General features: G+C 38.3%; 2 protein-coding genes across 13 annotated transcripts in view; one reads left to right on the plus strand and one right to left on the minus strand.

Annotated features, from left to right (window-relative positions):
* The window catches only part of NHSL1 (NHS like 1), a 302,556-nt gene that overhangs the window by 32,598 nt on the left and 242,413 nt on the right, over nucleotides 1-27,545 (minus strand). For all 12 annotated transcript variants that reach the window (XM_049113042.1, XM_049113039.1, XM_049113029.1 and 9 more), the window contains one exon: nucleotides 7,296-7,423. Coding sequence is in view for 8 of the 12 variants with exons in the window: in XM_049113029.1 (XP_048968986.1) it covers nucleotides 7,296-7,423 (128 nt within the window). In the remaining 4 variants the exon portion in view is untranslated. The remainder of the gene's footprint in view (nucleotides 1-7,295; nucleotides 7,424-27,545) is intronic.
* LOC112644192 (protein FAM133B-like) lies at nucleotides 10,780-11,668 on the plus strand. Its single transcript, XM_035710781.2, is given in 2 exon segments — nucleotides 10,780-11,044; nucleotides 11,046-11,668. Coding segments are annotated over 2 exon segments (732 nt in total). The 5' UTR covers nucleotides 10,780-10,820; the 3' UTR covers nucleotides 11,554-11,668.

Raw genomic sequence — 27,545 nt, forward strand, 5'->3', positions numbered from 1 at the left:
TCCAACTAACAAAAGATGGCACATATAACTTTTGTTACAAATATATAATCATAAAATCATCTGCTTAAAAATAATAATCATAAAGTCCTCTGCCTAATCATAAAGTCCTCTGCCTAAAAAATATGTTAGTGACTTCCTATTAACTATGTAATAAAAGCTAATTCCCTCACTTAGCAGGCCCCCTGTGATCCCACCTCAGTCTCTCCCGACCACTACTCCTGTTAACACTCTTGGTGAACTCAGTATCTACAGAGCTGATCCATCTCTCACTTGCCCCAGTCCTTCACAACCTCACTTCCAACATGCCCCTACCACCCACTCTCAGAAACATGCCCTGCACTTAATCATTACACAATGTCAGATGTGAGGTCTTAGTAGTGGTTCAATTATTGATAATACCATAGAATTTACTGAAGGTGTGAAAATAAAAGAATCAAGAATGTTCCCAACATTTTGACTTAAGCATCTAGTAGAATGGAGTTATGGTTTACTGAAGTGGAGGAAACTATGGGAGGAAGAGCAGGTAGGAATGGGAGAATCACATACCTGGGTTTGGATAAGTTTGAATGGATAGTGAGCAGATAAATGCATGAGTCTGTATTTACTAGCAACCGAAATTTAGGAAACTTCAGTGCATGGGACTTATGGCCATGGGCTCAGTGAAATCACTCAAGGAGTGAGCCTGTTTCAGAGGAGCAGAATTATACCAAGGTTTAGATACATGGAAGAAGAGCATCCAACAAATGACTGAGAAGCAATGGCTATGAGCGACGAGGAAAACCAGGAGTGTGGTCTCATGAAAGCCAAGGACAGAAAGTATTTTAAGAAGAAAAGAATAGTAAACTATGTCAAATGCTGCTGAGAGGTTGAATCAGAGGAGGGCTGAGAACTAACTTAGATTTGGCAAGGTAGATGTGATGAAGAGACTTAACAAGAGTAATTTCAGTAGCGTGCTGGGGATAAAAGTTTATTTGGAGGGGTTCAAAAGAGACTGTGAGAAAAGGCAGTGCTGACAGCAAGTCTAGACAGTTCTTTACAGAAGTCCTATTATAAAGAAGAACTGGAAAACGTGGCAGAATTTGGAGGGGGAGGAAAGGTCAAAGGAGGGTTTCTTCAAGATGAAAGAAAATACAGCATGTTCATATAATAATAGTTATGATGCAGTAAGGAGAGAAAATTGATTAGGCAAAAGAGGGGAGGGATAAATTGCAGGTGTCCTTGAGAAGTTGGCCTTAATTATTCCATTGAAAAAATACTGAGTCCTCACTACATGTCAAGCTCAAATCTAGGCACTTGGGATACAATAGGGCAGAAAAGAAGCAAGGACTACTCACCCATTGCAATGGCAGGGAAGGGTGAGTAGGTGGAGAAACAGATGCAAGCAGTTCAACAGGTTTGGTTGTAAAAGGATATACCTTTGGATTGCTCCCTCCACTCCCAACTTCACAGTGCAGTAAATATCAAAGACAGTATCCGAAAGTAAAGCAGAAAACATGGTGTTTGGAGATTTGAGAAGAAGGCGAAATATAATTTGGTAGAGTGGAAGAGTGAATCGATGAGCTAATATAGTAGGATTGCTGGCACTTTAGGTTTGAGATCAAGCATTTATAGTACAACTAGCTAATATAACCTGTTTTTTTTTTTTTTTTTTTTTTTTTCCCTAGCCTTGTTTAACTAGCCAGGCTTTAGTGCAAAGCAGGAGTAGAGTTGCATTAAACTATGGGTGTGATCTCTCAGAAAGAGAGGGACCAGTGGAGTTGAAAGAGTTTGTAAAGAAGTGAATATAACTGTGAGTCATGTAGTCTAAGCTGGGGAAGGATGACTGATGACATGAAGAAGGTAGGGTCAGTGGAAGAGAATTTCTCATCAGGGTCAAATAATTTTTGAAATGGGATTCTAAAAAGAAAGGGAAGGAGGGAGGGAAGAAAGGTGGGAGGAGGGGATTCTAGAAGGATCAAGCTGGAAAGACAGCAAATGAAATTATCCTTGACTGTTCTTTTTCTTATAGCTTCAGTAAATTCTGTAGGATACACTTTTTAAAAATAAACCTAGAATCTCTACCACTGTCAACCTGGTCCCAGCCTGCATCATCTATATCTTTGCCAGGATTACTGCAATGGCCTACTGACTTGTCACTCTACTCCATCTTCAGCTCTCCACGGTCTTGTCTCCATATAGTACCCGTGTTGCATTAAATAGGAAACAACATCATGCTACTTTCCACCTCAATTCCTCCAGGACTTCCACATCTCACCCAGGAACAACAAATCCAAAGTCCTTACCATGCCTGATCCAGCTGCTCTGAGGGTGTCTGGCTTCCCCCCATCCACAGGACAGTCATATTACTGTCTCCCAGCCTTGACACTTACTATCTCTTCTTCCCAAAGACAGTCACATGCGGTGTTCCTACACTTCATTCTGAGGTCTGCTCTAATGACACCCTCAAGAGATCCCTTCTTGAATAGTCAATCTAAATATAGCAGCCCTGTCAAAGATTCTCCTTACCACTATTTTATTTTTCTTCATAACATGTATCATCACCTTGTGTTATATTTATGTATACATAAAAACAGTTGTGTTTCCTCTAATGACAGGGACTTTGTCTTTTTAACTTGATGGGTCTGCAGAACCTACAATGATGCCTAGTCTGTTGGAGATGCAGCATAAATATTCACTGAGTCAATGAATGAATGAGCAACCGATTCAAAAAGATCTCAGAGAGTAATCTTATTCCACTCCCCACTTTCTAGATAGGGAAATTAATGCCTGGAAGGCTCAAGTGATATAGCCAAAGAAACCCTACAAGTGGCAGAGCTAAGACCTGAAATTTGTCTTCTAACTCCCTCTCTTAATGAATGCCACCCTCTCTTAATTTCTTGTCTTAAGTTCTCCTTTTTTCACCACTGAAACAGCCATTCTTTTGATCTAGGTCCTTGGTAAAAACATTTTTTTATTCTGGTTAGTTCTCCCTACCAGACAGCTGTAACTTCCTTGAGGCAAGAACAGGTTCCTTGTTAATCGTTGCATTTTGCAATATCTAGTATATATTCTTAAGAAACATTTGTTGCACTATTTAATGCAATGTTCTCCAAGATTTCTGCCTGGCTCATTCTTTTAATACCAATCACCTAAAAAGAAAAAAAAAAAAAAAAAAATACCAATCACCTCTTTGCTCAGGAACGCTTGCCCTTTTAATTTAAAATGGCAACCTCCCCTCTGTCTTATTTTGCTTTATTTTACTCCAGAGTATATATCACTTTCTAATACAGTATTAATGCTTATTTACTCTTGGTGTCTCACTACCAAATCAACTGCTATCAAGGGCAAGGATTTCTTCTGTTTGCTTTATTGTTACATCTCTAGAACCTAAAATAGTCCCTGGCACATAGGACATCCTTAGTAGTAAATACTTAACTTGAAAATGAATTATTAATTCTGTGCTTTAGGAACACATGGAGGAAGGATAAAGGAATACATCCATATGACTACCAATGACAGCCACACAGCATGGAGAAACATCAAGTGCATCATCATGATACAGTGAGCAATGAGGGGAGGGTCACAAAGATTTTTTTTCAATATTTTATGTATTTATTTATGATAGACAGAGAGAGAGAGGCAGAGACACAGGCAGAGGGAAAAGCAGGCTCCCTGATGCAGGACTTGATCACAGAACCCCAGGATCACACCCTGAACCAAAGTCGGATGCTCAACCACTGCGTCACCCAGGCATCCCAAAGATTTTTAATAAAGACTCCTGATTCAGGGTATTTACTTATTAATCATTGTTCTGGAAATAATTATGGAATGAATGAGCCAGCTGAGTAGCCCATCATGCACTAAGCGCTGTGTGGGGCACACACGTATGAAACCTTCTCCTTGACTGGAAGATACTTTAGCACTAGTTAGGGTGAAGGACCCATAGGAAATGGTAGAAAAAGCACAACAACCGACAATGGTTAATTTCCACACCAATTTCAGGACTTTTGTCACTGAAGGCAGTACTAGGTCTTACTGACTTATACAGAGTTAATTAAAAAACAAACAAAAGCATATGATCTGGTAGGGAACACTGTAATTAATCCAATAGCTATGAGTAAACAAAAAGATGAAGAATGTACTCCAAGACCATCAAATTGCATGTGGAACAGTAAGATGGCAAGTGGGTTTTTCTGATGCTCCACGGAACCAAGAAATTGCAGAAGTTAATGCAACACTGAATGATGTTGCCTGAGAAAAAGATGGGAGGTCAGGAGGAAAGGAAGAAAGTTTGTTGTTAATACGACAGAATAATTTGTTAGTTGATGTTTAATTAATAAGCATTCATAATTAATACATTATATAATTTGGTATTTATTCTGAAAAAACCTTGGTTCTATATATTTAAGGAAAGTTTCCTTAAATATCACTAACACAGGGGATCCCCGGGTGGCTTGGTGGTTTGGCACCTGCCTTTGGCTTAGGGCATGATCCTGGAGTCATGGGATCAAGTCCCACATCAAGCCCCCTGCATGGAGCCTGCTTCTCCTCTGTGTCTCTGCCTCTCTTTCTCTCTCTGTGTGTCTCATGAATAAATAAATAAAATCTTAAAAAAAAAAAAATCACTAACAGTATATTCTAAGGATTTCGAAAATACTTTTAACCAAGGATATACAGTAGTAAAGGAAGGTAAAATTTGAAAGCAACTATGTGCTTTTATGAGGGTCCAAATATAGGCAGGCCATGAATCCAGATACTGTGATTGAGCCTGTAACCTAGAGGGTGTTTTCAGGGAGCCCAGGAAACAGTACAGCCTCTGAACACACACTCCAGGGAAGGCTCCTCTCCTACTGCTCTTATGTCTCCATTTTACAAAAGCATTTGGCCCCAAGAGGAGATTTCTCTGGTTTCTGCTCTACTGGATCCAGGTGGTACCAAGTCATACTATGGTATTTCTTAGGTTTCATAGGATATGTCATATGTCATGTCCTATCATATAAAGGAGGACATTTAGGTATATATTCTTTTCCATATTATCATTATCTCCTGACTCATTTTCAGCATGACAGAAGCCTTATCTTAGGGATAATGATTTTTTACTTTTGCCACACATTTGGGAAAGGGCTGCTTAGAGGGATCCATTGCAATGCACATAGGAATAGAAACTAGTCCACTGAGACAAAACTTCTCTCAGATTTGAGCATCATGGTAAATAAACAGCTATGTGACAATTTAGAAACTACAATTTCACTTTCCAGAGTGAACACTTTGGATATTGTCTTGGTAATGTCAATTTGCCACCAGGGGATTCTATGTTCCTGGATACCCACAACTTACACAATCACGCTGCACCCAAACCACCTCTGTCTCACTGAGTCCCATTAGAGACTCAATTTTCTTCCTCTCAGCATTAGTAAAAGGTTGAAGTGTATTTGGATTAAAAAAGACAAATCACATGGGTCGGGAGTTAGGGGAGATGCTCATTAAAAAGGGTACAAGCCTTTAGTTATAAGATGAATAAGCTCTGAGAAGTTAATGCACACCATGGTGACTACTTAAAATCTGCCAAGAGAGTAAAATTTAAGCATTTTCACCACATGCAAAAGAAAGGTAACTATATGAGGTTTTAATCCTATATGTGTGTCATATCATCACACTTTAAATATATACAATTTTATTTGTCAATTATAATTTCAATAACGCTGAAAAACTTTTTTTTTTGGTATGAAAAACTTTTAAAAATAAGAACAGAACAAAATCCTCACTATATAATTCATCTTCAAATTTCTTTTTTTTTGCTTCTGTCAATGAGAGAAAAATAAAATTAAAAACCAGATCAATTTGGAAGTAGCTATTTTTCCCATTACAGTAACGGAAAACTTTTTGTGCATTTTGAGTTTCTAAGAATTAAGTTAATACGTGAAGATATTTTTAAAGAAATAGGAAAAAAAATTCTCAAAACAAAAATAAAAACAAAACCGAGCACCCCATCTTCATCAGAAGACTAAAATATTATGGTAACAATTTTCTGTTTTTGATCAACTATCTACCCTTTTTTTCTGATGTTACTTGAGGAAGGACAATAAATTTTGAATAATGTTCCCGAAACAATAACACATTTATGTATTGACCTAATTCCAATGAAATTTCTTAGATTAATTAAAAATGGTTTCTAAACCAAAACATGCCCATCAAATTTTAAGTCCACAGTACAAAATAAAATGAAAAAAAAATTTAAGTCAAAATCTTCCTACATTTTTAGTCTTTCATGGGCATCTATTACTGAGAAAGTTATGTTTGTACATATCACAAGAGATGGCACGGGCAGACCGGGTGGCTCAGCAGTTTAGCGCCACCTTCAGCCCAGGGCCTGATCCAGGAAACCCAGGATCGAGTCCCACATCAGGCTCCCTGCATGGAGCCTGCTTCTCCCTCTGCCTGTGTCTCTGCCCCTCTCTCTCTCTCTTTCTCTCTCTCTCTCTCTGTGTCTCTCATGAATAAATAAATAAAATCTTTAAAAACAAAACAAAACAAGAGATGGCACTAGAAAGTACCACGCATAGGAAATCACATCTCTATAGTGAATTGACCAGCACTATAATATATTGAAGTGCTGCCTCTGTTCAATCTTTATGAAAAACACTGACCACTTGTGAAACAGTGGCATTGGCTTGTTACACTTAGAGCTCCTCTTTGGAATTTGACTGGGTTCTTGATCAGATGAAAAAACCAAAACAAAACAAAACAAAACAAAACAAAGACTTTTATTTTTCCTTTCCAAAAGAGAATATTCAAAATGCACAAATAACCTGATTGTGACCCTTTAATGAATTCGTTGAATCCTGACCTTACCTTTTTATTTATTTATTTTTTTATTTTAAAGATTTTATTTATTTATTCATGAAAGACAGAGAGAGAGAGAGTCAGAGACACTGGCAGAGGGAGAAGCAGGCTCCATGCAGGGAGCCTGACATGGGACTCGATCCCTGGTCTCCAGGATCACACCCCAAGCCAGAGGCAGCACTAAACCTCTGAGCCACCTGGGCTGCCCCAACATTTACCTTTTTAAAGAAATTTTTGACTTGCAGAAAAGTTGCAATAATAGCACTGAGAATTTCTTGTGAACCCTTTACCCAGTAAAGTAACATTGACATGCTACATAATCATGGTACCTTTGTCAAGATTGAGAAATTAATTTGAGATAACATTATTAACTGAAACCAGATTTTATTGTGATTTCACCAGTTCTTCAACTTATGTCCATTTTCTGTTCTGGGACCCAATCCAGGATCCCATGTTGAATCGGGAAGGTTTACCTTTTGATCTGTTTCTTCATCCTCATCTTGATAATCATCACAGAGTGGGCTGGCATTGGCTGCAAAGGTGGGCCCCTGGGAGTAGTACTGAGAACTTCGGTAGCCATCTCGTCTTAGTTTATCGCATTCTATAGAAGGTACAGGCCAGGGAGGGAGAAAGGACATTAAAACTCAGAATTTTTTTACTATTTATTTTCCTTTTCTAGTAATATTTTCCTAGGCATAAGATTTCAAAATAACAATGCTATTAATAATGAAAATGATGATAAAAGCAACTACGAGGGGTGCCTATGTGGCTCAGTCATTTAGGCGTCCAACTCCTGATTTTGGTTCAGGTATAATCTCAGGGTTGTGAAATCAAGCCCCACATTGGGCTTCACACTCAGCACAAAGTCTGCTTGAGATTCTCTCTTCCTCTTCCTCAGCTCCTCACCTTCTTTATGTGTGTGAGCTCTCTAACATAAATAAACAAAATCTTAAAAAAGAAAAAACAACTAAGAATTAGTAAAGCACTGATTATACATTATATATACCCTGTTCATATGTTTTAATGGGATTTCGTTTAGACTTCACAATAACACTCTCAGTCAGGTTTAAGATAATTTAATTATTTGTTCACTAATGTTTTGCAGATAAGCAATGGACTCAGGATTTAAACCCAGGGTCTTAATTATTATAATTTCTGATACACAGTAATTGATTATGTAACTCCTCATCAAAAAATACAAGCAATTCTCATGCTATGCTTCTTTCCTAGACTTATCTGCTAGTAATGACATAAGAAGTCCTGGATAACAATGCCCTCATTTTATTTTTAGTTCTCAGCTTAGCTTTGATATCAAATAGGCTATAATCATTAAGTGGAATTTAATATGAAACCAGGTGGCAGTCTGAGATGTCTCCCAGTCTACAGAGAAATGCCTGGCACCAGCAGGTGGAAGGTAACTGGGAGCATGGTATTCTGCTTTGCAGCAGGGCTGGGGCCACTGGCTGCCTAGACTAGAGATTCTCTTCAAGGAGGAACCATCATGCTAATTACTCAGATCAATAGGGGTAAGTACAGCAAGAAAAGTATTAATGGCTTTTTAAAGCCCCAGGAGATCTTCCTATTATCCAGACAACATCTTAGAGGAGCATTTGCCTTGCAAAAGGATTCACTCACCACAGGGTATCTTTAAATATCCAGCTTGCTAAAGAAATATGAAATGTGTTTGGTTTTGGAAGAGATTCCTCTTTACACAGCTTGACAAAGCCACGCACCTAATGGCACAGAACTAAAGTAGGGCATCTTCAGAGTTCCTTTGTAACACTAGGATCTATGATTCTCCCTCAGAGAGGGGATGAACAGTGGCCTTAGAGAAAGGATAAAAATTCTCAAACCAGGGGAAAAAAATCCTTACTCTCCTTTGCTACCTCACAGTGGGAGTGAATAGAGAGTTTCTATCCAGAAGTGCAAATCAGAATTTTAAAAACCACAGGAAATAGTCACGAGAACCTTTCAGAATGCCAAACTAACTTCAAAAGTGCATCATGGAGGGGCACCTGGGTGGTTCAGTGGTCGACCATCTGCCTTTGGCACAGGTAGTGATCTCAGGGTCCTGGGATTGAGTCCCCATCAGGCTCCCTGTGGGAAGCCTATTATTCCCTCTGCCTGTGTCTCTGTCTCTCTCTCTTGTGTGTGTCTCTAATGAATAAATAAATAAAATCTTTAAATAAATAAATTAGTAAAAGTATATCATGTAATCACAAGATAGCTAAATACTACTACTTCAGTTACTTAGGGGCTAATTTGTGGGCTTGTCTGGCAACCATTCTTAATATTGAATAATATGGAAGGTTTTTTTTTTTTTTTAATTCTGAAACTTCCAGAACACGGCTTATTTTTTAATGAGGATTTACTCATATTTTTAAAAAAGATTTTATTTATTCATGAGACACACACACACACACACACACACACAGAGGCAGAGACATAGGCAGAGGGAGAAGCAGGCTCCATGCAGGAAGCCCAATGTGGGACTCGATCCCGGGACTCCAGGATCATGCGCTGAGACAAAGGCAGACGTTTAACTGCTGAGCCACCCAGGCATCCCAAGGATTTACTCATATTAATCTAACACTTTCCAGTGAGAAATATTTCCCCATTTCTCCAATATTAATAATTTCTCTAAAAATTTAAATAAAACATCAAAATTTTATTTGCCTTATGCAGAGAGAATACTACATAAAGCATGATTAGTAGTTTTCACTGTCCTCTGAAAAGTTTCGGGATTCTCTAAGTATTTGATTTGATTTTCTTTAATTACCTTAAAGTTAGGATAAAAAAATACTCATTAGTTTTACATTTCATTAACTTATGCTGCAAATTAACTTTTTTGTGGTCTTATAAACTGTAGACTCCTAGGGATTCAAGGTGAACCCTGTATAACAAACCAACAAAAACTGTTACTACTTTAAAAGGAACATACCTTAACATAATCTAGGCCATATATTAAAAACCCACAGCTAACATCATACTCAATGGCAAAAAACTGAGAGCTTTTCCTCTAAGATCAGTAACAAGAATGTCCACTTTTATTCAACATAATACTGGAAGTCTTTGCCACAGCAATCAGACAAGAAAAAGAAATTTAAAAAGCATCCAAAATGGTAAGGAAGAAGTAAAACTTTCCCTGTTTGCAGATGACATGGTATTGTATATAGAAAGCCCAAATACTAAAACAAAAAACTATTAGAACTGATAAATGCCACTGGAAAAAAGATAGTCTCTTCAAAAAAGGTGTTGGGAAAATTGGACAGCCATGTGCAGAAGAATGAAACTGGACCATTCTCTTACACCATACACAAAGATAAATTAAAAATGGTTGAAAGATCTAAATGTGAGATAAGAATCCATCAAAATCCTATAGGAGACACAGGCAACAACCTTTTTGAACTTGGCCACAGCAACTTCTTACAAGGCACATCTATGAAGGCAAGAGAAACAAAAGCAAAAATGAACCATTGGGACTTCATCAAGATAAAAAGCTTCTGCATAGCAAAAGAAACAGTCAGCAAAACTAAAAGACAACCTACATAATGGGAGAAGATATTTGCAAATGACATATCAGATAAAGAGCTAGTATCCAAGATCTATAAAGAACTTATCAAACTTAACACTCAAGAAACAAACAATCCAGTCAAGCAATGGGCAGAATAAATGAACAGACATTTCTCCAAAGAAGTCATAGATATGGCTAATAAGCACATGAAAAAATGCTCCATATGACTTGCCATCAGGGAAATACAAATCAAAACCACAAACAGATACCACTTTATACCAGTGAAAATGGCTAAAATTAACAAGACAGAAAACAACAAATGTTGGTGAAGATGTGGAGAAAGGGAAACCTTCTTGCACTGTTAGGGGAATGCAAGTTGGTACAGCTGCTCTGGAAAATAGTGTGGAGGTTCCTCAAGAAGTTAAAAAATAGAGGTACCGGCCCGCTCTCCGTCGGTGTCCGGCTGCGCGGTCGGCCCTGCACCATGGGGAAGCGGGACAATCGGGTGGCCTATATGAACCCAATAGCAATGGCCAGATCAAGGGGTCCAATCCAGTCTTCGGGGCCAACGATCCAAGATTATCTAAACCGACCAAGGCCTACCTGGGAAGAAGTGAAAGAACAACTAGAAAAGAAGAAGAAAGGCTCCAAGGCATTGGCTGAATTTGAAGAAAAAATGAATGAGAACTGGAAGAAAGAACTAGAAAAACAGGGAGAAATTATTAAGTGGAAGTGAGAGCTCATCCAAAAAAAGACAGAGAAAGAAAAAAGAAAAGAAGAAATCTGGTAGGTATTCATCTTCTTCATCAAGCTCTGATTCTTCCAGCAGTTCTTCGGATTCTGACGATGAGGATAAAAAACAAGGGAAAAGGAAAAAGAAAAAGAAGAACCGTTCACATAAGTCTTCTGAAAGCTCCATGTCAGAAACTGAATCGGACAGTAAGGATAGTTTAAAAAAGAAAAAGAAGTCAAAGGATGCAAATGAGAAAGAAAAGGACATTAAAGGACTCAGCAAAAAAAGAAAGATGTATCCTGAAGATAAACCATTATCATCTGAGTCCTTATCAGAATCAGATTATATTGAGGAGGTACGAGCAAAAAAGAAGAAAAGCAGTGAAGAACGAGAAAAAGAAAAAACAAAAAAGAAAAAGAAGCATAAGAAACACAGTAAGAAGAAGAAAAAGAAGGCTGCTAGTTCAAGTCCTGACTCACCGTAACATTAAGAAAAATCAGGATTCCCTTATAAAGAAAGTGCAATGTCTAAGGAAATTTCAACTGTGAAAATTATGACATAATTACTAAAATGCATGAATTTTCTTGTTTTTAGAATTATTCCTGGACTATTCAGGAGCCACTCGGGTGCCGCTGTGTGAAAGGGCCATAATTGTTGCCTGCTGCTTGAACATCTATTTTTTTCTCTTCCAGTGCTTAACAACTCGGGGAGATAATACATTGCAGTTGTGCTAGTGGTTAAGATATTTGGGGATAAAGTTAATATTTTTGACTAGAAGTATCTATTGATAAATCAACAGAAATCGAATCTGGATACATCACTAAGATGTAATTAGCAATGACCAGATAATTCTAGTTAACATTTTTGAAATAGGGATCACATTGATACTTCAAAATCCTTATTCTGTAGATAAATGTATTTTAATTTTTTCCCCTTATATACTTTTATTTACCTGGGGAAGGAGCTTTTAGGGTTGGGGGGTGGTTTGCTATCTCTTTAGCTAGCAGAATAGTGTGCCTTTTATCCTCACACATCCTATTTTTGTGGACATAGTAGCCATGCTTCATGGGGAGGTCAGAGCTGGGTATAGCCATCTTGCCCCTAGACATCTTTGGACTTTGTCGTTTGCTGCTTTGAGTGAACCAGAGAAACAGCCCTTTGCAGCATGACAGAGCTCCAGAAGCTCTGGGATTTACCTCCACTTCAATAATACTGAATGTTTTTTAGCATTAGAATGTGTTATAACATTTGAATTAATTTTGACTACAACTTTGGTTTTGGAGAAGAATCATTTAAAATAGACACTGGTACTTTTTGAACTTGATAGCTAAAGATTTAAAATGCATGTTTTATACTGTTAAGTTTTAACCAGTCAGGAAAATTTTATGTAACCAGTGATAGTTATTTTATTTTTGTAAGAATTTTGTTTAGGCTGCAATGTTTAGCTTTTATTAATTCTTTATTCTTGCTATCTTAAATTCCTTACTGTGTTTAATGGCATACTTGCCAAGATACTTAGCATGTAAACAAAAAAAAAAAAAAAAAAAATAGAGGTACCCTATGACTGAGTGATTGCACTACTGGGTATTTACTCCAAAGATAGATATGTAGTGAAACTGGGGGGCCAGTTGCACCCCATGTTCATAGTAGCAATGTCCACAATAGCCAAACTGTGGAGGAGCCCCGATGTCCTTCAACAGATGAATGGATGAAGAAAATGTGACATATATATACACTGGAATACTACTCAGCCACCAGAAAGGATGAATCCCTACCATTTACTTTGATGTTAATGGATCTGCAGGGTATTATACTGAGTGAAATAAGTCAATCAGAGAAAGACAATCATCATATGGTTTCACTCATATGTGGAATATAAGAAATAGTGAAAGGGATTATATGGGAAAGGAGGGAAACTGAGTGGGAAAAATTAGAGAGGAAGACAAACCATGAGAAACTCCTAATTCTGGGAAACAAACAACGGATTGCAGAAGCGGAAGTGGGTGAGGAGAATGGGGTAACTGGGTGAAGGGCACTAAGGAGGGCACATGATGAGATGAGCACTGGGTGTTATACTATATGCTGACAAATTGGATTTATTTCTTTCTTTATTTAATTTCTTTATTTATTCATGAGAGTAAGAAAGAGGCAGAGACACAGGCAGAGGGACATAGATGCAGGATCCCTGCAGGGAGCCCGATGTGGGACTGGACCCTGGATCCTGGGATCACGCTCTGAGCCAAATGCGGACATTCCACTGCTGAGCTACCCAGGCATCCCGGCAAATTGAATTTAAATAAAATATTTTTTTAAAAAACTGATAAATGAATTAAGTAAAGTCACAGGATACAAAATTGATATAGAGAAACCTGTTGCATTTCTATACACTAATGATGAAGTAGCAGAAAGAGAAATTAGGAAAACAATCCCATTTACAATCACACCAAAAAAAAAAAAAAACCCTAAGAATAAATTTAATCAAGTTCATAAAAGATCTGTACTCAGAAAACAAATACTGATAAAGAGACTGAAGATGACACAAATGGAAAGATATTCCATGTTCATGAATTGGGAGAACCAATATTGTTAAAAAGTCCATACTGCCCAAAGCAATCTACAAATTTAATTCATTCCCTTTCAAAATACCAGTAGCATTTTTCATAGAACAAATAATCCTAAAATTTGCGTGGAACCACAAGAGATCTCGAAGAGCCAAAGTAATCCTAAAAAAGAAGAACAAAATCAGAAGTATCATAATCCCAGATTTAAAGATATACTACAAAGCTACAGTAGTCAAAACAGTATGGTACTGGCACAAAAGTAGACCTATAGGTCAATGGGACATGATAGTCCAGAAATAAACCCATACTTCTATTGTCAATTAATCTTTGACAAAGGAGGCAAGAATATACAATGGGAAAAAGATAGTCTCTTTAACAAATGGTGTTGGGAAAATGCGACAGCTACATGCAAAAGAATGAAACTGGATCATTTCCTCACATCATACACAAAAATACACTCAAAATGGATTAAAGATCTAAATGTGAGACCTAAAATCATAAAATTCCTTGATGAAAACTTAGGCAGCAATTTCTTTGACATTGCCAAAAAAAGGTTTTTCTAGATATGTCTCCTGCGGCAAGAAAAAAAACACAAAATTAAATTGTTGGGAGTACAACAAAATAAAAAGCTTTTGCACAGTGAAGGAAACCATCAACAAAACAAAAAGGCAACCTACTGAATGGGAGAAAATGTAAATGATATAACTGGTAAGTGGTTAATATCCAAAATATATAAAGAACATATACAATTCAACAAAAAAAACCCCAAATAATACAATTAAAAATGGGCAGAGGACACAAAGAGTTATTTTTCCAAAGAAGATATACAGATGGCCAACCAACACATGGCAAGATGCTCAACATTACTCACCATCAAGGAAATGCAAATCAAAACTACAATGAGATAATACTTCACATCTTCCAGAACGGCTAAAATCAAAACTCAAGAAACAATGAATGTTGGTGAGGATGTGGAGAAAAACAAACCTGCATGCACTGTTGGTGGGAACGTAAATTGGTACAGTCACTGTGGAAAACAGCATGGAGGTTCCTCAAAAAACTAAAAATAGAATTACCATATGGTCCAGTAATTCTACTACTGAGTATTTACTTAAAGAAAATAAAAATACTAATTTGAAAAGATAAATGCACCTCTACGTTTATTGCAGTTTTATTTACAATGGACAAATTATGGAAGCAACCCAAGTGTCCATCAATCAATGAATGGATAAAGAAGTGGTATGTGCATATGTGTGTAAATATATATATAAAATGGAATGTTACTCAGCCATTATAAAAGAAATCTTGTCATTTGCAACAACATGGAGGGATCTAGAGAGTATAATGTTAGGTGAAATAAGTCAGTCAGAGAAAGACAAATACGATGTGATTTCACTTATATGTAGAACTTAAGAAAACAAATGAACAAAAAACAAAGAGACAAACAAAAAAGCAGACCTAAATACAAAGAACAAACTGGTAAGTTGCCAGAGGGGAAGTGGGTTCGGATGGGTAAAACAGATGAATGAATTAAGAGTATACTTACAGTGATGAGTACTAAAGTCATACATAGACTTGCTAAATTATTATATTGTACACTTAAAGCTAATATCACACTGTATGTTAATTTTATTTAAAATAAATGAAACGCAGTCAGCCACACATACACACAAAAACAAAAACAAAAAACTGTTACCACTTGTAGCTTCTTATAATTCATTGTTTTGTTTTTTTTTGTTTTATTCATGAGAGACACAGAGAGAGAGAGAGAGAAAGAGAGAGAGAGAGGGCAGAGGGAGAAGCAGGCTCCATGCAGGGAGCCCGACATGGGACTCGATCCTGGGTCTCCAGGATCACGCTCTGGACTGAAGGCTGCTCTGGACTGAAGGCTGCGCTAAACCGCTGAGCCACCTGGGCTGCCCTAATTCATTGTTTTCAAATACTTGACAAACAAAATACAAAGTGAAGCCCTTTTATTTTTTTTTCAAATATTTTATTTTTAAGTAATCTCTACACCTAATGTGGAGATCAAACTTACCACCGCCAGATCAAGAGTTACTCTCTGACCTGAGTCAGCCAGGCCACTCAAGTCAAGACTCCCACTTTTTTTTTTTTGAGATTTTTATTTATTTATTCATGAGAGACACAGAGAGAGAGGCAGAGACACAGGCAGAGGGAGAAGCAGGCTCCCTGAGGGGAGCCCAAGCCTAAAGGCAGAAGCTCAAGGGCTGAGTCACCCCGGTGTCCCAAGACCATTTTAAACTAAGTCCTTCTGTTGTTCAAATTAATTTTTAGCCCTCATTAACTGACTCTATAAGAAGTGCAATTTTAAAATTACAATATTTTTTTTAATTTTTATTTATTTATGATAGTCACACACAGAGAGAGAGAGAGAGAGAGAGAGGCAGAGACCTAGGCAGAGGGAGAAGCAAGCTCCATGCACCGGGAGCCCGACATAGGATTCGATCCCGGGTCTCCAGGATCGCGCCCTGGGTCGAAGGCAGGCGCCAAACCGCTGCGCCACCCAGCGATCCCCTAAAATTACAATATTTGATAACACTGAAAATCTTTTTACGTATTGGGTCCCGTGTGAGGTTGTGTTTTGAAAAGATTCCTTGCTAGAAAATAAGGAGGGGCTACTGGGCTGGATCATCTTTAAAGGTGATACTAGTTCTGATGCTTTTGGCAATATTAAAATGACTTTTAATCAAAATAGCTATTTTTTATTAAGATAGCTAAAATGACTTGATACATGTTAAATCTTAAAAGGCCAAAATTTTGCAAAATTATTATCCCTAAAACTATGAAAATCTGGCATTTATTAGTACTTCTACCATTACCTTGTGAACCTAGTTTAAAAGACAATGCCTTTTTTTTTCCACAATGAAGCTTGATCATAGGAGTGTTTAAATAGTAGTATTTCCATGAAATAAGATGCTAGGTCTTAGGTGAAACTAGGCAGCATACATGTGTGGCAGATGACCAATTTTTTTCACTCTTCTCAAATTTCTGAAATCTAGTAAAGTCATCAAATTCCATGGTCTCTTATCTTATTCCAACTCTAGGGAAAATCTAGAAAAATCTCCTCTTGTCAAGTTGCAACAGCTCTCAGTCTCTAAAGCCATGGCTTTGTTCATTAAATGGAGTTTATTGTCTGGAGGGTGAGATAGAAGTGAGTGCAAGCCATTATGAATAAACAAAAACTTTTCCGACACCAAACCAAGAGTAACTGCAAGGCAAAATATGATTTAAAGCCAGTTATGCTGGCAGCTATAGGCTAGAAATGAGATACTAAATGTAATAGAGGATCTATCTTCAACACATACTCCTCTTGCAACAGAAATCTGGAGTAAAACTCAGTTATTGTTCTCATAGTTCTGCTTGAATAAAGGTATCACTTGTTTGTTGTGTCCTCTGGTTTCCTAATCACAAATTTCCTCCTCTTTCCTTTCATGTCAAACTATTTTCTTTAGCACAAGAACAGTGAGCAAACATTCCTTGGTAGACCAAAGTTTTAAATATAGAAGAAAAAACCCAACATCATACCACTGGATGGTGATCTAACCATCTTCTGAATTTGAACCTGCCTTGGCCTCCAAACTTTCATGTTATTAGTTATACTTTTCCTGTTAACATTTTAGACATGTTAAAAGAGTCTACTCCAAGATGCTTGAAAGAGTTATTTTCAAAATAATTTTCTCTGCTGGAAATCCTTGATGAATTGCCACTTTCCATGTTTTAAATTTATTAAGTCAGTCACAATGAGCTAGAATATGCAGCAGTTAAAGACAGTTCCAAAACCTCAGTGACTTAAGAAACTAGAAGAATCTTTGCTTCACATTCTCCTGGTATAATCAGCAGTAGCAGGGGATCTGCTCACCAGTCTCTCAGGGACCAGAAAGAGGGAAGCACCTGTGCTAAGTGATCACACGGCGGCACAATAAGAATGTGGTGCCTCTTACACTGGCTCCTAAAACTTTAACCAGAAATAACCTCGAGTTACTGTGGTCCTATTTCTTTGGACAAAACAAGCCACATTTAACCATTGCTAGCTTCAGAGAGGACAAGAAAGGACCACGCTACCTCATGAGCAAGGGGGAGAATGAGAATATTCCAAACTGCTCCAATGACTCTTCCAAATGGAGAGAGAGAATACTGAATCAAAGACTTTCCAGATCCTTGTTACTTATGTAATGTTTACTCCCAATCTTTCTTGAATAAGGCTGAGAGGCTTTTGATGTGGAATTTCCAACAGCAATGAAAAGCTACTGTGTTTTAGGAACAGATAGTTCACCATTGGGATGGGCTCCTCATTGAAGAGCAATTGAGTATCCTGAATCAAGACAGATCGGCCCCATTTTCCACACATGAGGTCTAGGGGACAACATTTTAACCTGCTGGAAATTCAGATTCCACCTCTGTAAAAGCTGGGACATTACTCCATCAGGGAAGCTGTCATGGGACAAATATTTTAACAAATATTTCTGAGTGCTCTGCTCTCTGATGTGAAAGCCGAAGTAAGGATATGTCAGAACTTTGCACAGAACCCTCCACGGGGTGCTCAGAGAATGGACACTGCTGCCAGGATTTACTACATAGACTAGACCATCTTCCGTTTTTTTTTTAAAGATTTATTTATTTATTCATGAAAGACACAGACTGAGAGAAAGAGAGTCAGAGACACAAGGCAGAGGGAGAAGCAAGCTCCTTGCAGGGAGCCCGATATGGAACTCGATCCTGGATCCCAGGATCACAACCTGAGCTGAAGGCAGGTGCCCAACTGCTGAGCCACCCAGGCGTCCCAAACTCTTCCACTTTTAAAAGCTAGTGAGCAATCCCATAACAAGATATGCTTGGCTGCACAACTCCTTAAGATTCCATTATTTTTACCAAGCCTTTGGCTACATCTTTACCAAATCATCATGAGGCTGTATTTCTTTTCCTAAATATGTACGGCACTGATACTTGGGTTATCTTTCAACTGCCTGAGCATTTATTTCTAAATACTTTCAATCTAAAATAGAGCTAAAATATTTGAATTGAGCTAACTGCAGAATTTTCAAAGTTATTATCTAATCAGTTTTACATGACATGAAGCCTCATACTTAGGGGTATCATTACACTGGTCAAGTATCAGCCAGGCACTTGGTAAATGTATTTGATATATTGTAACTCTTCGAGGAAGGAGAGGAAAAGGACTGAGGGCCTTTGATCTGTAATAAGGGTTGATCTGTGTCCCTGAAAAAGATGTGTTGAAGTCCTAACACCTAGTACCTATGAATGTGACCTTATTTGGAAATAGGGCGTTTCCAGACATAACCATATTAAAATGAGGGCACTAGGGTAGGTCCTACTCCATTATGACTAATGTCTTTATAAGAAGAGAGCCCATGGGACCATGTGAAAACATAGGGACATATACAGAAGGAAGGAAGAAGACTGTGAAGACAGAGGCAAAGATTAGAAGTTATGTAGCCACAAGCCAAGGAATGCCCAGAGCCACCAGAAGCTGCAAGGGCAAGGAGGGATTCCCCCCTAGAGGTTGGAGGGAGCATGACCCTGCTAACACTTTGATTTTGGACTTCTGGCCTTCAGAACTATATAAACAATAAATTTCTGTTGTTTTCCAAGCTACCCAGTTTGTGGTTCTTTTCATGGAAGCCCTAGGAAATTTACATAATCTGGAACCAGGAGATGCTAACATAGGGAAGAAACTTACCAAGGAAATGACAAGAATGTCAAAGCATCACTGGAAGAAACTAGGACAGGAATTGGACATAGGGAGACGCTCATTTGGCTACTGGAACGCTGTGTGACTCTGCACTTCAGGGACTTATCTCTAAGTTACCTCTGTGGTGGGAAAGGCAAGATGTGCTAACTGCTCTCAGCCGACAGAGCAGTCACTGTTTCATAAGAACTGTGATGAGGGCTCCATACGAATAGACTACTGTTCCAATTAGCGCTTCACACACAGTGAGTCATTTACTCTTCACAACAACCCAAAGAGATGGGGACTGTGCTGATCCACATGTTACACACAAAAACTCTGAGAAATAAGAAGCAACTTGCTCCAAGTGACAGAGCCAACGTTAGAATCTAGGTGCTCTGGCCCCAGAACTGGTGGTCTTTCCTGGGGTTAACAACTCACAGAAGACCACAATGCTGTGATGAGAAACTACCCGCCTCCACTCCTCTTGGGACCACACTCAACATATAAAAGAACACTAGCCATTACCTAGGAAATCAATACTTTCAGTTTGGGAGTCTAATGCCCCTAACTCTTTCCTAGAAAGAAAAGATGTTAAACTAGCTATATTATAGTTTTTTTCTCTACATTTACATTTTTATAAGAAAAAAAGGAGTATGAAATGAAATAAGTAAGTAAATGTTTATTCTTAAAGAATTTTGATATCTAAGATCTTCCGAAATTAAGATTAGGGAAAGATTTGTTTCCTTAAGGGCAAAGCAAGTCTGCAGTGAAAACACTATGTATCTTATTGAAGTAATGAAAATATTAGCAGACTCAGCATTTTAAGATGGAAATGGAATTCCTTTGATTCCCTTTGGAAGTTATTTTATAAATTCTTAAATGATATTAGTTATACATATCAACACAGCCTGTATATTACCATCATCACTTCCCAAGTCCTCACAGATAATAGCAGTCCAGGTCCTACGGGCCTGCGGTGTTGGTAGTCATGCTTATGGGGAGCTCACCTCATTGCGCTCCTTCAAAAGACAGCTTAATCCAAATGCCACCCCCTTTGAGGCTTTCCTCAAATCCTATCTTCTACAAAGTCTTCCTTAGTTCCTCCAATCTTCCACGCCAGCCTGAATTTTTCAATATTATAAGCTATATTGCATAATCCTCAGAACCTCATTCCTGCCTTGTACAGTACAGAGGTTCAATTGATGCGTCTGATGTGTTTCATGAAAGAAGAGCAAACAGAAGGAGTATGAGTACAGTAGCATCTACTGCCAAAGAATCATAGTTACAAAAAAGTCATTTGTTCCTAAGACAAGCCTTTCTCCTTGGTAAGTCATGTATTAGGACTCCCAAGGCAAAGCTTCCCCATCCCATATTTCTCCATTAATTCACAAATATTTATGAAGCATCTACTACTTGCCAGGTATATAGGCACAGAGGCTTCTACAGTGAACAGAACAAAAATTCCTGTCTTTGTGGAGCTTATGTTCTGTTAGAAGGTCCTAAGTGCTAAGAGAAAAGCAGAGCAAAGAAAGGAACAGAGAGTGGTATTTGGAGCAGGCCTCACTGAGTAGTGTTATCTGAGCAAAGAAAGTAGGTTCCATCACCTTGAGAAAGAGCTAGAGGAAAGTCTGGGGTGAGAACAGTGGGAGACGTGGTTAGACAGGTAAAGGAGTGACAGACTATGTAGGGTAATGAGGGTTGTAAGGATTCTGGCTTTCACCATGAAGCTGAGAACTCACCTCTGGGGACTTGGAATAGAGAAGTGACACAATCTCACTTGCATTTATCCCCTTCTTCCTGCTACCCACTTCCCTAAGATGTGAGGACTCAACTCAAAACTACTCAGACACTTAAATTCCAAATAAACCTCAGTAGGAGTTTCATTGTTACCTACAGGAGGAGAAAGTTAATCGTTCAGTGATGCCAGTAAAAAGTACATGGACATTTTTACCACTCTCTGGTATAATTCACCACAGTTGATTTTAATTTTGTCATTCCTCAGATCCTATGGGTGGTGTTAATGTTTGCAGGTATGAATTGCTAGGAGAGTTTTGAAACATTCAAATCAAAAGCACAATTCTGGCATTTCACAACAGCAGAGCGTTCCAGATGTGCCATATTTTTAAATCTGAATGTGGTTTCTTTTTAATAGTACCAAATCTTTCATAACCCTCCTACTGTAATTCAAGGTCATAGAAACTAGGAGAACTCCATTTTCAAAATTAATTATAAAAATAATGGTCATGAGGTGCTGCTTCAGTGAGAATGTCCTATGATGAACCATAGTCTAAAAAAGTCCTTTTTTCAGATCACTGATTTTTAAAGCCATTACCTCTGACACTCAATAAATGTATTATTTTCTAACCTGAAAGCCCTTGGCCATCATTATTTGATTTGTGTTTGAAGTATTTCTGGGGGAATTGAAGGAGAAGAGATCCTGTAGGTGTCTTACGGATTACAAAACCCAGGTCTAAAGTTTCTGAAAGATCCAGATTTCCAAACTTCTATCTCTCAGATTTATCCATCAGATTACCAACAACAGAGTAAAAGGCCAATTCTATTATGTATCTTTATCCAGGAGTGGAGAACTGAGAACACACAAGACTACAAGCATGTATGCTTAAAAGAAAATAAATTCCAGTCCCAACAGCTGTATTAGGTACAATATAGAAAGCTTTCAAATAATTTGAGCTTTCAAATTAAGCACATAGGAAAAATTTGTTGCCCTCAAATATTATGCTCCGTAACCATTAGAGAATTTATTTTAAGATAATATAAACCAAAATGTATTTTAAAACAGAGGAATTTACCTTCTAGCTCATTAATTTATTGGGTTTGGCAACACTGGAAAAAAAGATCATTCTCATACTGTGGTTTGGATTCTGGCTTGCCAATTAGGTATATTGGATGTTCCCAAAATACATTTGGATTTTCCACAAATTCTTCAAAACAGCTGAATTTTGATTTATTTGCATTGTTTTTAAGAATAAAAAATTGGGATAATTGAGAGATTATAGATGTTCAAACGTTTTAAGTTCCTTGGTTATTTGTAGCCTACCAAGTGAGCTGAAACGCTGTGTTAAATCTTAAACACGTCATAAGTTTAATATAGATCTTGGATACCAATATGGATATTTTCCTAGAAATTTGACAGCAATTTTAAGTGACAGATTTCAAATAAATATGCTGTTTGGTTTAATATTAGACTAACAATTAGTTCTTTCCTCCCCTCCTCTCTTCAGAGTAAAAGTTTTTACGTAGTTATACAGTAATATTTATAATGGCATAAAAGCATGTTATTTGTATATGAAGTAGTAAAGCCAAATTTATCTTCCAACAAATGCATAGTTGGGTCCATAAGATCACTTCTTCGCCAATAGTTACTTCAATGATACTTATAATCCAAAAAACATAAAAAAGATAAAGAGAAAATATATGGCTTTAATATAAATCCAAACCTTCCTAAATTCTGAAAGCAATATCTCCACCTGATTACTGTGGTAATCTCCACCCAGTCTCCTGCTTCCACCTCAGCCCCCTTGCGGTGAACTTTTAACAGAGAACCTGACTGAGCTGCTTAAAAACAATGAATCAGATTATGTCACTCCTAAATTCAAACCTCTCCAATGGCTTCCCAGGCCGTGAAAGGAAAAACCAATGTCCTCCTAATGGTTTCTAAGCCCTTCATGATCTGACTCTGAGTGGCTAGCAGGTGCTCAGGGAGCTAAGTGAATGAACAATCAGCACTTGAAAGGGTACTTTATCCTTGAACACACTTTCCAGTGTGGGCTGGGGCCAGCATCCATACAGAATTTTATGGGGGTGGGGCCCCAATCACATGTTCAGGAATAAGCAGATGAGGAAAAAGCTGATAGGATTGGGAATGGCATAGAGAAGGTGATGTCCAATACTCAATCAGGGTTACCTGTCCAAGGAAATTTAGTCTCAGTAGAATTTCAGGGAAACTGAACAAATCCAGTATTTAAAAACTAACTGTAGGGACACCTGGATGGCTCAGCAGTTGAGCGGCTGCCTTTGACTCAAGTCATGATCCCGGGGTCCTGGGACAGAGTCCTACATTGGGCTCTCTGCAGGAAGCCTGCTTCTCCCTCTGTCTATGTCTCTGCCTCTGTGTCTTTCATGAATAAATAAAAATAAAATCTTCTATTTAAAAAGAAAAAAAAAAAAACCTTAACTGTATATGAATACCACACTAAAAATTTCTGGTCAGATAAGAACCAGAGAAAGCTCCCAGAAGTTTTCGGTAGGAGAGTATGGAAGAAGACAGGAGATGGTGATGGAATGGATGCCTGTGAAATGGATAGGTTTCTTTTTGCCTAGAGAGGGGAGAAAAATGGATGACAAGCAGATTGTAAAATTCATAGGCTTAAAAATTATTTTAGACAATTCCAAATGACTTGTCATTTTAATCTACATAGTGGGATTGGGGAAATAAAGTGATCAGCATTGGGAAGGTGGAGCATGACAAAGAGAATATGCACAATGAACTGTGTCATCAGCTCAAAAGTCCAACAGGAAATGAGTCTGTGGCTAATGTATAAACCTGCATTGGAAAGAAACACCCTGCTCCCAATCCTAGGACCAACGCCTCCCTCACTGACATTAAACATCATAGGCAACTTCACTTTATGTGGAAAGGTTTTTCAAAAGGTCATTTTGACTAATATCTTCCCTCTATGGTTAATTTCTATTGAAGTGGAATAAAAACCTCTCAAAAATTAGGAATTAAATATTAAAACTTAAGCAGCTGGATAAAACTCTTAGCTTTATTTTTCACTGCAAAACTCAAAGGTGATTTTCCATTGTAGAAAACTACTTTTTAACATTTCTTCTCTTCATATGCCCAGATGAATTCAAGGAGACTCAAAGGACTAAATCTGATTGAAATTAAGGTGAACCGCTTTGTGGTGCCCATGATTCATGTGAGCGTGTAAAGAGTTTGCCAGTTCTGGTTGAGTGGCACCAGAGCGCAGCCAAATTGGAGGTGATCTCATTTCACTTTAGAATGAGAAAGCTCTATCACTGGCAGTAGTGGAGCATCACCAAGGTTACTCGATATCAAATAACCTGCAAAGATTCTAAACCAACACCAGAGACTCCAGTTGTATAAAGAGTGATAACAAACCTTATCCACAGTACCTTCAATGTAGCATTTTTATGCTGCACTGAGTGAAATATAGAGGCCACTCAAGTTACTCACTTTATCGGGAATTAAAACAGAATTGCTGAAACAGCAGACTAGCCAGGAACACAAAAACAAAACAAAAGCCTTTTGTTTAAACAATCCATAGTGCTTTGTTAAGACCTGGACCATTTAAATGACTGTCTTTGCTATTCTATCTTTTGTGCATTGCTTACCATTAGAAAGAAGCAACATGTCTCTTAATCTACTGAAAGAGCAATGATTGTTAATTTTCCCTTGCTCTTGCATCAGATCTCCAGCTCACAGGTTAACTACTCTTTCAGGGTTTCCCCACTCAAGAGTAGTTAGCATTATAAAAAAATTTCCTGAGCCCTCAAGTCCAACTAGGGAAGTTAAACAACCTCTTTTGTATATCATCCCCATTATGTTAATTCCTTGTTTTTGTCTTTGCTTTTCTCTTTCCTCAACTGAGAATTTAATCCTTTGTTTCATCAGGTTGGGCAACTATTCCCAAGGACAAAAATTACAAAAGAAAATTAACGAAATACTGAACATTAAAAAAAAAAGCTTTTAATAACATATAACATTAACATTTGTCTTTGAAGAGTCAACCTAATTAAATTCACAAGCACTGAAAAAGAGCATCAAATTAAGTCATCCTTCTCACCAAAGCCCTAGCAATATAGTAGCAATAGAGTGGGTGCCACATTTCAACCAGGCCTCCAATACCACCCTAATGAACAACTTCACCATTTCTTTTGCTCCATCTCAAAACTTTTCCCAAATCTCTGTCTAGGAGATAAAGGTGTAAACCTGACGTCCACCTGCGCCGAGTTCACTGCCTACTGCCTACTGCCTCCTGCCTTCTGCCTCCTCGAGGAACATCGTCCTCCCCATTTTCTCTTGTATCGGTGATCTTTCCCCCTCCTTGTTGGGCTCCTTTTGCCTACAACCATGTTTTAATTGGTTCTAGTTTTTGTTTTTATTTTTAAAAATATTTTATTTATTTATTCATGAGAGACACACAGAGAGAAGCAGAGACATAGGCAGAGGGAGAAGCAGGCTCCCTGCGGGGAGCCTGATGTGGGACTCAATCCCAGGACCCTGGGATCACTCCCTGAGCCAATGGCAGACTCTCAACGACTGAGCCACCCAGATGCCCCTGGCTCTAGCTTTTAAAACAAGTAATAATATTACCTCTATCTTGCCACCACCTCAAAACAGTGTCCCTTTTCTCTTTCTTTTGCTGACATCAATTTATTCTCTTATTCTTTACTTCCCTGTTTCTCAAAAAAAAAAATCACTTGTGTTATTTTTCTGGTTATAAAAATAATTCTTCTCTCATGAAATCTGGCTTCTTACATCCAAAGCCTTCCTTGAAACTGCTCTTTTGAAGATCACCAATAGCAGCCCAATGTCCAGTTTAGTGTTCTTTCTTCTGACTTTCTACCCATCTGGGAGCCTCATGACGAGTGCCCATCCTGACTTTTTCTTCCCCAACTACTTGTTTACCAATTTCTCCTTCCCAGCCTCCAAATTGAAGGCTTCCAGCCTACGTACTCCCCATCCTCATGTCCTCACCCCTGCATTTTCACCCCTTGTTCTGTGGCTTTGGCTCTCACCTCTCCTGAGCTCTAGGTGACCTTTCCAGGACCTCCACAGACACGACAGTGTTTATGATCCAATGAAATAATAAAAACAGAAAAAAGAAGTCTTTAATAACATTACCATTTGTCTTTGAAAAGTCAACCTAATTAAGTAAAACACCAGACCGTGTGTCCTGGGGTCACACAAATGACAAGAAGAGGCCCTGCTCCCAATGGTCTTGCTGTTGGGCAGGGAGATAAATGAGTAAACACAATTATGCAGCACACACTAAATGGAGGACTGTAAGTTTTGTGGGAATGTATGGAAAGTGTTGAAGGTGTGCCGGGGGCTGCCCTGGAGAGTCCCGGAAAGCCTCGCAGGGTCTCCGACATCCACCAGATGACTCTCCCGGGGAAACAGAAGTTAGCCAGGTGTAAGGGATGATGATGCAATAGGAAGAAAGACTGGGACACGCAGAAGAGAAAGAGAGCACAGGACAAGCTAGCATTCCCATGCAGACTTGATCCTCACACGTGAAGGCACAGGTGAGAGCCTGGGTGGAGGGGTAGGAAGCAGAAGGAGAAAAGGTGGTCTGGTGGTGAGACTAGACAAACAGGGTGCAGATCATGAAGGTTCTTAGCTGCCAAGGAGCTTAAGTTTCATCCTGTCTGGGAGAGGGGCTCTTAGGGAATTTTTAAACAAAGGAGAGGCATGATCAGATTTATGTTTTAAAGACAACACCCAGGGGCAGGGGTGAGGTTCAGTGATACCAGCCTCATCAACCCTGTTACTCACACATACATCTTATCTCTCTGGCTGGCTTTAAGCGTCTGGGGCAAGCAAGAACGTCATTCCTCTGTGACTCAGCTACAATATCCAGCCCAGTGCTTCATTGGCAGGATCCACTTAGAAAATTTATATGTCAACACAAGCTTAGATTTTAGATAGCCCAGTTTGCTTAGGACTTAAGCTCAGCAGTAAATTCTAACCTTGTGCCAAAAACTTTCATGTGTCACCCTTAAGCAGCCAAGTACTGAGAGGCCAATTAGAATTTTTGAGCTTGGAAGGGAGCTTAGACATCATCAATTGTTTTCCAGAGGAGGAATGCCAAAGACAAAAATGGGATATGGCTTTCCAACATCCCACTGGCCACTGCAGGGCACTGGAATCAGAATTCTGGCCTCATTTTCTTGACTAGTTAATGACAACCGAACAAAATGTTAATGCTGCTATTATTTTAGGAAAGATGAGACAATATATTCCCTACCCCTGTTCAATGGCTTTTTCAGAATATGTACCACTCTCCCCACCTGAATTCTAGACCTACTTTTATTTAAACTAGAAAAAAACATTAAAATTCTATATGAATGAGTCTAAGTAATTTAATGTTTCTTACTTATAAAATATTAAAAATAAACCTTTCCTTAAACAGTGATACTTCCCCCTTCTCCTTC

This window comes from Canis lupus, chromosome 1, assembly GCF_003254725.2.
Source record: "Canis lupus dingo isolate Sandy chromosome 1, ASM325472v2, whole genome shotgun sequence".
NCBI lineage: Eukaryota > Metazoa > Chordata > Mammalia > Carnivora > Canidae > Canis > Canis lupus.